This window comes from Anabrus simplex, chromosome 1 (assembly GCF_040414725.1).
Source record: "Anabrus simplex isolate iqAnaSimp1 chromosome 1, ASM4041472v1, whole genome shotgun sequence".
Classification (NCBI taxonomy): Eukaryota; Metazoa; Arthropoda; class Insecta; order Orthoptera; family Tettigoniidae; genus Anabrus; species Anabrus simplex.
The window spans coordinates 1,033,824,920-1,033,837,642 of record NC_090265.1 but is presented as its reverse complement, the minus strand read 5'-3'; the positions used below and the strand labels follow the sequence as shown (position 1 = coordinate 1,033,837,642).

Sequence of the window (12,723 nt, the reverse complement as noted above, 5' to 3'; positions counted from 1 at the left end):
TAGTTTTCGGGGTCAATGAGGTGAATAATGACACTCTGTACGTCGTGTAAGTCCATGTTCAGCACCCATCGGTACGGTGATTCAGAAAGGGTGAAAACCAAATGTCCAAACTGACCAAGGTTAGTACTGATTACAAAGGGGTCCCTTAGCTAACTGGTGACAGTCCCAGAGACACTTGGAATCGTGTAAATTTATGTCTCTAATGGGACGCGTAAATACATCACGTTATAGCCTATTCCTATTATTTGTTTGAAAGGATCATCTACTTCCCAGAAAATTTGGGCTGCCGCAAGGAAATACTTCAATGCGAAACTAAATAATCTCAAAATAAAACAAATACATATACTAATATTTCTAAATCTACAGAAACCGGGCGAGTTGGCCGTGCCCGTAGAGGCGCGCGGCTGTGAGCTTGCATCCGGGAGATAGTAGGTTCGAATCCCACTATCGGCAGCCCTGAAGATGGTTTTCCGTGGTTTCCCATTTTCACACCAGGCAAATGCTGGGGCTGTACATTAATTAAGGCCACGGCCGCTTCCTTCCAACTCCTAGGTCTTTCCTATCCTATCGTCGCCATAAGACCTATCTGTGTCGGTGCGACGTAAAGCCCCTAGCAAAAAAAAAAAAAAAAAAAAAAATCTACAGAAGAGTTCATAACTTATCAATCAATGCCACAGTTAAGAAAACATTTAAAAAATCACTTCAAGCAGGTAATATAAACCCTAGAAGTAAAAGGTGAGAAAGAGAAAATGATGAAAACGACCGAGATTGTAGACGTATGCGTGTACAGTATCTTCCAAAATAGCTCTCAACTAAACTCCGTACAAATACGAATCACTAATTCGAAAAGTTGCTGGAGGGGTAAGATACCCTTCGCAATCTTATGGGAGGGAATGACACACAAGAATAATTTAAAATGATCAATATTAGCGCCGAATTCATACTTTCCACGACAGCTGAGTTGTATTGTGACACTCTGCAGGCCGTTTGAATACCAGTTCAGCTATATAGGCATGGTGAGATATGGCGATGAAAAAATGTAAAAGCTGATCCAGATTAGTTTAATTAACCAAAAACAAAACAATCTATAAATAAAACTTGAAAACTACAACATAGTTCGTAAATATTAGCCAACGTCACAATAAAGAAATCTACAAAAAATTGCTTCACACATGATTAACAGACAATAAAATACTTTCATTTTTTTGCTATTTGCTTTACGTCGCATCGACAAAGATATGTCTTTTGGCGACGATTGGATAGGAAAGGCCTAGGCATGGGAAGTAAGCGGCCGTGGCCTTAATTAAGGTACAGCCCCAGCATTTGCCTGGTTTGAAAATTATAAACCACAGAAAACCATCTTCAGGGCTGCCGACAGTGGGGTTCGAACTCACTATCTCCCGATTACTGGATACTGGCCGCACTTAAGCGACTGCTGCTATCGAGCTCGGCAATAAAATACTTCAAAGCAGACAATGAGTAAAGTGCCCGGGTAGCACCGAGTAATGCAGCTAGTCATAACTAAACCACAAAATGTACCACGAAGTTGAACAAGGAAAATGAACTTATGAATGAAGATTACAATATCGAGAATCTGAAGAGAAATTATAAAACTTCGTTACATAACACAGTCATCATCATCATCTGTTTACCCTCCAGGTTCGGTTTTTCCCTCGGACTCAGCGAGGGATCCCACCTCTACCGCCTCAAGGGCAGTGTCCTGGAGCTTCAGACTCTTGGTCGGGGGATACAACTGGGGAGAATGACCAGTACCTCACCCAGGCGGCCTCACCTGCTATGCTGAACAGGGGCCTTGTGGAAGGATGGGAAGATTGGAAGGGATAGGCAAGGAAGAGGGAAGGAAGCGGCCGTGGCCTTAAGTTAGGTACCATCCCGGCATTCGCCTGGAGGAGAAGTGGGAAACCACGGAAAACCACTTCCAGGATGGCTGAGGTGGGAATCGAACCCACCTCTACTCAGTTGACCTCCCGAGGCTGAGTGGACCCCGTTCCAGCCCTCGTACCACTTTTCAAATTTCGTGGCAGAGCCGGGAATCGAACCCGGACCTCCGGGGGTGGCAGCTAATCACGCTAACCACTACACCACAGAGGCGAACACATAACACAGTTTGGAGCTTTAATCACAATTACACACGCATAACAATGGCAAGGTAGGACCACGTGCCCATCACAGTCAAAGCAATCAACGCTACTACAACAGCAAGAAGAACAAAGATAAGAGCAAAGTCATCTGATAACAAGACAAAAGTATGGGAGGCCTTTGCAATGACGTAACAATTAAATAATACGAGTGAAAGTGCAGTATTGTGTTCCAAGCCGTGTAATGTTATTGCCTGCATCAACTGAAGACGAACTACCTTAAAGGTACCGTCTGTAAAAATGCACTTGGAATTGTAATGCTTTTGGCTGTTGAAAATACTGTCACTCTGTGTTCATCATCTTGCCCGGAAACAAACATCAAGAACCTTTCTCCCTGTTGTATGATTTCATATAAGGATACATTTCAAGTTTTTTTTTAACATTTCTTATATTTGTAGGACGAAAGTGGTTCTGTCCTCTGTTTACTGTTTTAATTAAATTATTCTGCTCAGTAGGTTTGCACTTTTCTTATGTAACTGCTTTGTAAGCGAAACGTTTTGTATGTTGGGCATTTTTGCTCATTAGACTCGTCTGTATATTGTATTTTCGTAAATTTCACTAGTTTGTATTTCTGACTTTTTATATATTGGACTGTTTTGTGTATTTGACATTTTTTTACAATAGGCTTTCTGTACAGTAGACTTTGGACATTATGCTGTGGGCCAATCGACCTGGAATTGGAAAGACATTTGCCATAAAATTTGTCCTTTTTTGAATCATATCAGTTCCAAATTCGAGAAATATACTGAATATACTATCGCAGAGAATGGTGGTGTATTCTGTACAATCATTTTCGCAATTAGAATCTTCTCCTATTATGTTACGAAAATTTATTTCCCATGCATTGAACTCGGCAACGACTGTCGCATTCGCCGAGTCAGATAAACACTGCGGCAGGTTCTTAGTTCATAAGTTCTCACTGTGCATTCTCATATAATTATACAGAGAGCTCAAATTATAGTGGGCATTGATCAGCTAATGCATCTTGCGATGTGAAGTATTCGTAAATAGATCGAAATTTCAAGCGGGTAGAGGGTATATTTCAGGACCTACTAGACTTCCCGCTAAATTCGTCCACGGATTCACCGATGTGTTCATCTTACAGGAGACCGTTGTGACTTGTCTGTTTCAGGTAGGAGTGCCTTGGCCGCGACGGTGACCAGAAAGGAGGTCATTGCTGTTGAGAGATCTGAGTTGACGCTGGAATGTGAATACTCCACCAGTCTGGCGTACTGCTGGCTACTTCATCCCAATGGCACTCAGTTGGTGCCTGTACCTGCTTCTAATACAGAGTTACAGATGGGCATATGCAGATTAACATTACCGGAAGTCCACTTGGAGGATGCAGGACGGTGGGCTTGTCACATGGGAACACTTGGGAGTTATGGGCAAGAAATTGAAGTACATATTGATGTTGAGATTAAAAGTGAGTATCATTAACAGTCTTCACCACAAAACGTTCGATATATCATTAACCTAATTTAACTAGACATCCGCATTTCCCGAGGACAGCCGTCAGTTAATGCCTGTCCCTGGAATATCCCCGGTTTTTAATAATATCCTAAATCGCCCTCGTTCTCAAAGCACGATTTAAACATTTATTTTTGTTAAGATCAGAGTCGATTATCGTGGACAATGTAGTAAAAGATTTCTACCAGCAGATGAAAGGCAAAACTGTCAGTAATCGATGCATTTCTCCACAAAATTGTAATAAAAAAAGGTTCGTGAAGCTTCTACGTTTCACGTGTCTGAAACTGAAGTTTTTGTTATTTGTTTGTCTTCGTTGTAGTTTGTAGCTGTAGCATGCAACACGCGTGTGTCGGTATTTTATGATAAACAAGACATGATGTGAACTTCTCGACGATCGTGTTTATGTGTTAATACAGTCAAATACATCTTCATTGTTATCACAAAATTTCCAATGACTTGCCAGGTATTTGCAACAAATCTTGATTTAAGACAGAAAAAAATTACAGCAGAATCATTCATCGGAAAAATGTGCATGATTTTTCAAGAACAATTTCCGTCAATCTTGTAGTAATTTCCTCCTGTGGGTGGAGGCGGTAGAATAACAGCAACAGTATCCCCTGCCTGTCGTAAGATGCGACGAAAAGGGGTCACAGAGACTCTGAACTTGGGACGGTGGGTTGGCGACCATGGGGGTGGAAGCTCAATAATGGCATTGCTTCCACTTGTGCCAGGCTCCTCACTTTCATCTATCCTATCCGACCTCCCTTGGTCAACTCTTGTTCTTTTCCGATCACTATGGTATTAGAGCATTCGAGGTCTAGGGAGTATTTCATTTTCACGCCCTTCGTGGGCCTTGTCTTTCTTTGGCTGATATTCTCATTTTTCGAAGTGTCGGATCCCTTCCTATTTTCTTTCTGATCAGTGTTATATAGAGGATTGTTGCCTAGTTGTACTTCCTCTTAAACAGTAATGACCACCACCACACTTGTAGTAATTTCAGTTAATATAGTGATCAGCGCTGAGTGACATGGTCCATTGTCTGCTCCCATGGGTGCCCGCAGGATGGGGGTGGGGGGTGGGGTGGCATTATCAATTTTCCAGATCAACTTTCCCGCTATAAAGAAGGTATATTATTTCGTTTCATTACCTATCTAGATGATGATGATACGCACCGTTTTCCCCTCCCATTTTTCGTTGCATTTCTTACTAACCTTTCTTTCTTAATCCGTTTACCCTCCAGGGTTGTTTTTTCCCCTCGGGCTAAGTGAGGGATCCAACCTCTACTGCATCAAGGGCAGTGTCCTAGAGCGTGAGGATTTTGGTCGGGGATACAACTGTGCAGGAGGACCAGTACGTCGCCCAGGCGGTCTTACCTGCTATGGTGAACATTGTGGGGGAAGTGGAAAGGCAGCAGCCGTGGCCACAAGTTAGGTACCATCCCAGAATTTTCCTGGAGGAGAAATGAGAAACCACGGAAAACCACTTCGAGGATGGTCGAGGAGGGAATCGAACCCTCCTCTACTCAGTTAAATTCCCCAGGGTGAATGGACTCCGTTCCAGCCCTCGTACCACTTTTGCAATTTCGTGGCAGAGCCGGGAATCGAACAGTGAAAGTTATATGCACGTTGCCGAGTCTTGGAACTGAAACAGGCAGTTAGAAATATTTTCCAGAGCCTTCACGATACTGGAAAAGATTTCTAAAAAAGCGTGATGCTTTTGTACTTTGAGGATCATCTTGTTTCACAGAAAAGAGCTAAGTTGCAGTTCTGCTTCCTTCGGAGTGGACTTTCACGAAAAAAGTGAATTATTTCCTTGATGGTACCGTACCTGCTGCATTATTCACAACACAGAGTTCATTGAGCTCGTTTATTACCACATTAAGTTCATGACTAGGGCAATGAATAAAAATGGCCCTTTGGTACCTACCTATCTTGTATTAATTTTGCAAGTCCAACTTTTCGTTCTGCCATAGAAGCACAACCGTCGTATCCTTGACCACATAGTTTGGTTAAATCCAGACCAGAGCGTGTTAAAATGGAGTTTGCGACTGACTTGGCATTCGTTTCTTCTAAGGAATTCTTCAGATACTTTCAGATCATCACTAGATGTCTTCTTGACGAACCAAGTTCAAATAGACAGCTTCTCGGTTCCTGATATGCCAGCTGTCTCGTCAGCAATAACAGAGAAGACATTGTATGAATTTGCTTCCTTAACCAGTATCTCTGGTAATTGCTGTTCACAAAATCTTATCATTTCATTTTGAATTCGATGAGAAGTGTACTTGGCATTTTTCAGAATTTGAGAGGTGTTCTTGTAGTACACCGGGCTGAATTCCAATAAATTATGAAAAACTCCGCTGTCTGCCGTTTTCCCTCGAAGTGAGATATCATGGGTGCCACAGAAAAATGATAGTTGACAAAATTGGTTCCAGCTTCTTTCTATTTTGTTCAGTCTGATGGTGGAGACTACTATTGATTTGATTAGCTACCGTGAATTGGCTTCCTTCTTAGATATCCACAAAGTTTTTCGACTTTTCTGATGATTCTCTATGCCAGTTTGATTTTATATGGTCTTTGGCGCTAGCATTGAAGTCCTATTTGGTGAAAGGTTTCGTAATGAATAACCCTTGAAGATCTCTTTTAACGCTCGGCTTAAACAGAAACACGTTCAGCATAAAGCGCCCTTCAGTTTAACGAGAATAGCATAGCCACGTAAAATAATCTTTCAACCACTGATGTCTGAAAGCGCGGCTGGGTCCAGCTCGCAAATCACTTTTTAAATCGTACGTTACTTGTGGAACCCATGGTTATAACAATAATTCGTACTTAAGAGTATCACATATATTTTCCTGCGTTAAGAACATGCCAGTGTCTCTTCTGTCACTTTCATCTTTTAGAAACACTTCGTTAACAATCTTCTCTTGAAGTTCCGCTTTATCGCTGCATTGTTCTATATATTGTGAAGATACCAGTCCACGAACACTGCACTGTTTGTTCTGTTCAACACTGTCACTCGACGCACTTATTTCCTCAGAACTTGCAGCCCCTTCACTTAAGTTACGTCCGGCTCCATGGCTAAATGGTTAGCGTGCTGGACTTTGGTCACAGGGGTCCCGAGTTCGATTCCCGTCAGGGTCGGGAATTTTAACCATAAATGGTTAATTTCGCTGAAACGGAGCTGGGTGTATGTGCCGTCTTCATCATCATTTTCATCCTCATCATGACGCGCAGGTCGCCTACGAGTGTCAAGTAAAAAAAGACCTGCATCCGGCGAGCCGAACTTGTCCTTGGACACTCCCGGCACTAAAAGCCACACGCCATTTCATTTTTTTAACTTAAGTTACTAAGTTTAGCCTTTTTGAAAAACCGTGTTATGTACATTCCTAATACATAAAAGTCGCTAAATCGTTTGATTTTATTGCTCATAATTTATGATGATGATGATGATGATGATGATGATGATGATGCTTGTTGTTTAAAGGGGTCGAGGTCATCGGCCCGCTCATAATTTATAACCGCTAAGTTAAATAGATAAAAATCACTAAATCACTTCTCACTATAATAGCCGCTTTGATAACAACCCAAACATCGCAGGATCAATGAACTAGTATACACACTAGCGGCAGCCCTGAAGATAGTTTTCCGTGGCATATTAATTAAGGCCACGGCCGATTCCTTCCCATTCCTAGGCCTTTCCTATCCCACCGTCGCCATAAGACCTATCTGTGTCGGTGCGACGTAAAGCAACTTGTAAAAAGAAACTATTATACAATGATTCAATTGTAGATGATTTAACACTACAGGTTAAGAACCTACAACAACAATGGCAGGCGACTGCTCTATTATAGTAATCGTAACTTTGTTCACAAGAAATTAGCCACCATATTATTGCGCGCCTTAAAAGAAGAATATACAGCAAACACGACCTTGGTTCAGGGGTTGAGCTTCACTAGACGTGTGTTAATGTCTAAAAGTATCTCCAGAACGTGCTTTCCCTTATGCTCACTGCGGAGGGAAAATTCCTAAGGTACCGTACGAGGGGTGGCAAACAGTGACGGCTCGTGAAAAAATCGTCCTACATGCTTCAAAAAACAAGCTAAATACGCTGTTTTAAATCTGCATATTGCTATGATGAACAACGCATACTTCAAACTTGGTACTACTACTACTACTACTACTACTACTACTACTACTACTACTACTACTACTACTAATAATAATAATAATACAACTTTTCTCACAATTTATAACTCAGAACAAACAAAAACAACATTCATTTTGAAGCAGATGAATTCTTCGACAACTGTCTACGAGATAAATAATTCATTCGAGAAATCTTGTTTTTACTAACCTAATGGCGCAACTTACATCAGTGCAAATAGAATCGTGGGAATATAGATCCCCACTAAGAACACTAATTTAATTTCACTTTATATACACTGCAGTTAATAATTTGATAAATTTTCGTATAAACTTTAGCACTAACACAATGACAGAAAAACACGCACCAGTAATATAACTGCGAGATTAAAAACCGCACAAAGCAACTGAAAGAGCTGCCAACTGATTCATTGAGACCTCCCCTATTACCAGAGTAAATGTCCGGCTCCATGGCTAAATGGTTAGCGCGCTGACCTTTGGTCACAGGGATCCCGGGTTCGATTCCTGGCAGGGTCTGGAATTTTAACCATCATTGGATGTACGTGTTGTCGTCATCATCATTTCATCCTCATCACGACTCGCAGGTCGCCTACGGGAGTCAAATCAAAAGATCTGCATCTGGCGAGTCGAACATGTCCTCGGATACTTCCGGCACTAAAAGCCATACGCTATGTCATTTCACCAGAGTAAATTACATTGTAATGCGGGATAACATTTAGGGTCAGTCAAAGATTCTTTGACTCACCTACGAATTCCTTATTTTTGACACAAAAGGAAGATGGATATTTTAATAAGCATGTGTGAGATAGATTGCCTCCACTTACGCTTTACTTTCGAACCCAGACGATGCTACTCTCTAGTGGCAGATTCGCTTACCACGTTCAACATAAGCACGGCCGACTGGATCCCTCGCTGCGCTCCGGGTAGCAGGAGACATCGAGTAATTCTACCCCCTTGCAGGAGAGGAAGTAACTATAAACGGGATCAGTGAAAGTTGATCCCGGTTTACGGTATACTCCGCCGGCTAGGGGGAGTGTTGCAAGCTTGGCTGCGCCTGCGTATTGCTTCCTTCAGGCTTCCTTCAGGCTACAGGCAAGGGCTCACTTCACATGAGCACGAGCCTTGTTCCCCGGGAGAACGGCGCTAGGTGTTCGACAGATCTCGTCCTGATTTGCACAAAACACAAATTCATATCGTACTCAAAACAACGAAAAGGCACCAGGATAATAATTGTACTGTACATAAATAATATTCCTTACAGTTCCCAGCTACGTGCTGGAGCCCGGTAGCACGTACTGACCGGCCGCCACTGGTGGCAAAAGTAGGTAGTCGCCACTCATGATGTTGATTAGTGTAATGGAAACATACCTAAAACTAGGGTAAGCGTAACCATATTGGAAATTGAAGGAATGTTTTCATTATTGGCCTAATGTATGACATTCTTAGAATATCTTTCTTGAATATAAAAACCAATATAACGTCAGCAACATTAAATTGTTTACAGAAATTTCCGGTTATAACAGATGCTAGATGACTACAATTTATGAGATAATCTGGTATGTAATTAAACAACTGAGCATCAACCTTTCTAGAATTCCAGGGGGCTGCCCCCCTCTCCCCTTGCTCCCGCTTGCCCCCGTTTGCGGGCTCCCGTATCTGCTCCTCCTCATTGAATTCACACACTGGAGAATATATCCACCCTATGTATGGCGAAAAGTATTTGTAGCGACCCTGCCTGGTTCTCAATCTGTTGTGGTGATATCATACTTTTCTTGGTAGGTCGAAACCCCTCATTTCCTTTGTTGGGTTTAACTCCTGAGCACTAGCTCCAGATGTTGCATTTGACCAGTCTTCCAACACTGATTTACGTTGAAATGATCCGTCATGAGTTGGCCGACTAGTACACTTGCCATTCTCCTAGATCGAAGTCGTTGTGGAGGTGGGTAACAACATTGCTGGTGAACTGGTAATGAGGGAGATACCCAGATCTTCTTTGCTTCTCTCAGCAGACCTTTCTTTATCCTCAAGTGGGGTGGTGGAATATGGTAGTGCGGGTAACTAATTGAGGTGTTTGACTTCATGGTACAAATTATGCAACGCATGGTATCATTCAGCTTGGTATCTACAGTACTATATGTACATGTGCAATTTCCAGCCACACCGGAGTGCAGTATTCCGTTGCAGAGAAGTCAAAGCTCCCCGAGAACAGCCACAAAGCTCGTTCAGTATCTTATTCCTTGTAGCGAATTGGTGAGAGAACTTGGTGAGATCTCTTTGTAGCACAGAGTCCTGTTCAAGGTGACGCCTATAGATTTTGCAAACGGGTTGTACCGGTACCTTCGTTTTTCACCACCGAATAGGACAATTGAATCGTGCGTTGCGAGTAGAGATGAAAATATGAAACCTCAGTCTTAGAAGTGCTTAGGATCAATCGCCAATTCATGAAGAATGTTGTCATTGTGTCCAAGTCTGCTGAAAGAGTGCCTTCTGCATCCTCAAAATTTGAGCTACCAGTCCAATGTCATCAGCGTAAATGAACTTTGTGGCACGAATCTAGTTCCATAGAACTGGGGTAATACAGATCCCTGAGGTAGACCACTATTTAGTTTTATTTTACGACTTTTAGGATCACCTCGGAATATTACAAAATCTCTTTCAAAGACATATTTGAGATTAGATTTGCAATTTACAACCAGGGGATTCCTCTAGAACTTTAGGAATGAATCCATGTCTCCATACAACATCGATGCACTCGTCAAGGTGATAAATACAACTACTGTTGATTTCAACTACTTTTGAAAGCCTGTCTCGATGCGAGTGGTAAGGACCAAAACTTGATCAGTGCGGCTACGATTTTTTAATCAGCTTGTTCTGGTGGGGTTACAGCTTCAGTGAGCTGTGCTATACTGCTAAGGAGTATTCGTTCCAAGTGTTTACAAGTGCAACTAAGAAGTGCTGTTGGTCGATAGTTTTCAGGTCTCTCCTCCGACTTACCACGTTTAAGAAGGGCGATCACCTTTGACCGTTTGAACTGTTTTGGCACCTTGTTAGTCTGAAGGATGTAAGTAAAAGGAAAGTGACCCAGTTCATGCTATATCAACCCATATCTCGTAGGAATTCATTGTAGCCTTACCAGTTTTCAGCGTCTTAATAACGGTTTCAGTTTCCTGAACAGATAGTGGTCTAGACACTTCCTCATTTTCTGTGTCCCATGTTTAAGCTCAGTGAACTTACATTTCACAGTTTTCGTGTGGAATTTCTCTCTCTTCGTTCGGGTGATGTCCATTCTATTCGGAAAGGCGTTCAGGCTCATGTTATTGAACTGCTTTATAGAATAATGCTTTACGGTACCGGTAAGTCGATTTAAGATTCTCCAAGCTTTTCTGCTCGATGTTGCTAAGTTAATTCCTTTCGCTGTTGCTTCCCACTTTTCTGTCCTATTCGTGTCTAGTGACCATAGAAGCTCTGAACTTGCTTCAGGTTGCCTGATGTTTCCTACTCTTCGTATTCTTCATCCTTTGAGGATTCCAGTCCGGCACATAATCCTTTCTGAAGCTTCTCAGGATGTTTGACTTGGCAGCTGTAATGACTAAGTTGACAAAGTCATTATGGTTGTTGGCAGTTGGCTCTAGTTCTTTTAGCACATAGTGGCTGTGCAAGATCTTAAGATAATTTATCCCAGTTTGCACGGTTCAAGTTCCATTTAGCACTGAGTTCACCAGGGATATCGCCATACCAGCTTCCAACAGAACTGGTCGATGTTGGCTGTTTGTATAACTTGGCAGTATTGTACGTGTAGTATTAAGAGGTTGATCAAGGCAATTCTTGGACACAAATATTAGGTCGGGGTTATAGTCTCTTCCCCAACGAGGAGAATGGAAGGTGCCTTCGCCTTTCGCATCAAACTTTAAGTGCAGGTTGGATATTTCAGTCCACTGATTTAATGCCACTCCATCGCCATGATCTGAACAATATCGCCAGCAAATATGATGGCTACTAACATCTCCGGTATAAATGCAGGGATGGTTGAAGGTGGGAAAACTTCTAGGAGTCCATTTGACGCAAGGAAGCCAATACACGTTAACAACGGTTAGATTATTTGTCTGTATTAATATGGAGAATATGAAATCCTTGTCATTTGACTCAGAAACTTGTACTTCAGTCAGACTGGATTTGGCATATTTGGCAATTCCATACTGTTGATGATGGATGCGTCGACTAATGTATAACTCGGTATTTGTCCTCTTCTATCAAGGTTCAACACGATAATAATAGTGAATAATATTAACAAGAACGTCGACTTTTTAGTGACATGCCGTTTACTTATAAAATACATTTATTCAGCTGGAACCGATACGACATACTTCCTCATAGATTTCTCTGAGGGAATGTCCTCACAAGTCTGAGTTAGATTCTGGGAAATGGAGTGTGAAGAACCACTATTAATAACACATTTGGATTTCCATCCTACGAAATAATTAAGGAATTTCCTGGACTGAATTGCTGTCACTTGTTCCGGAGGTCTTTGTACATGATATCTTTTTTTACAATCACTTAGTCAAAATGACCCAATTTTTGACGCACTTTAAATGAACCACCTGACATGGAAATCTGTGTTTTACATTTATTTGTGGAGTAAATGTAATTATTTAGGTTGGTATCATTGTCATAACTAGTGTGGCTGCATGAAAATGACTTTGATCTCAGTTTCTCGCGTGTCTGTCTGTTAGGTCATCAGCCCAGAGGCTGATTGGATCCTCAAATAGCACCACCAAAGGCTATGCAGTTATAGGGAAACCACGAAAACCAATGGCAGTACCAAAATGAGGCAAGACGAGGAATGAGGTAGTTTGCCATTGCTTTCCTCACTGGGCCAGCAGCTTCATATTGTCACAGCCATGGATGAGGATGGGACTTCAGTGGAAGCTACACTT

At 41.9% G+C, this 12,723-nt stretch overlaps 1 protein-coding gene across 1 annotated transcript in view; it reads left to right on the top strand.

The window, feature by feature from the left end:
• Positions 1-12,723, top strand: part of LOC136857895 (uncharacterized) — a 135,366-nt gene that overhangs the window by 79,979 nt on the left and 42,664 nt on the right. Inside the window, exon 15 of the mRNA XM_068225197.1 lies at positions 3,292-3,585. Within this exon, the coding sequence (XP_068081298.1) occupies positions 3,292-3,585 (294 nt within the window). The remainder of the gene's footprint in view (positions 1-3,291; positions 3,586-12,723) is intronic.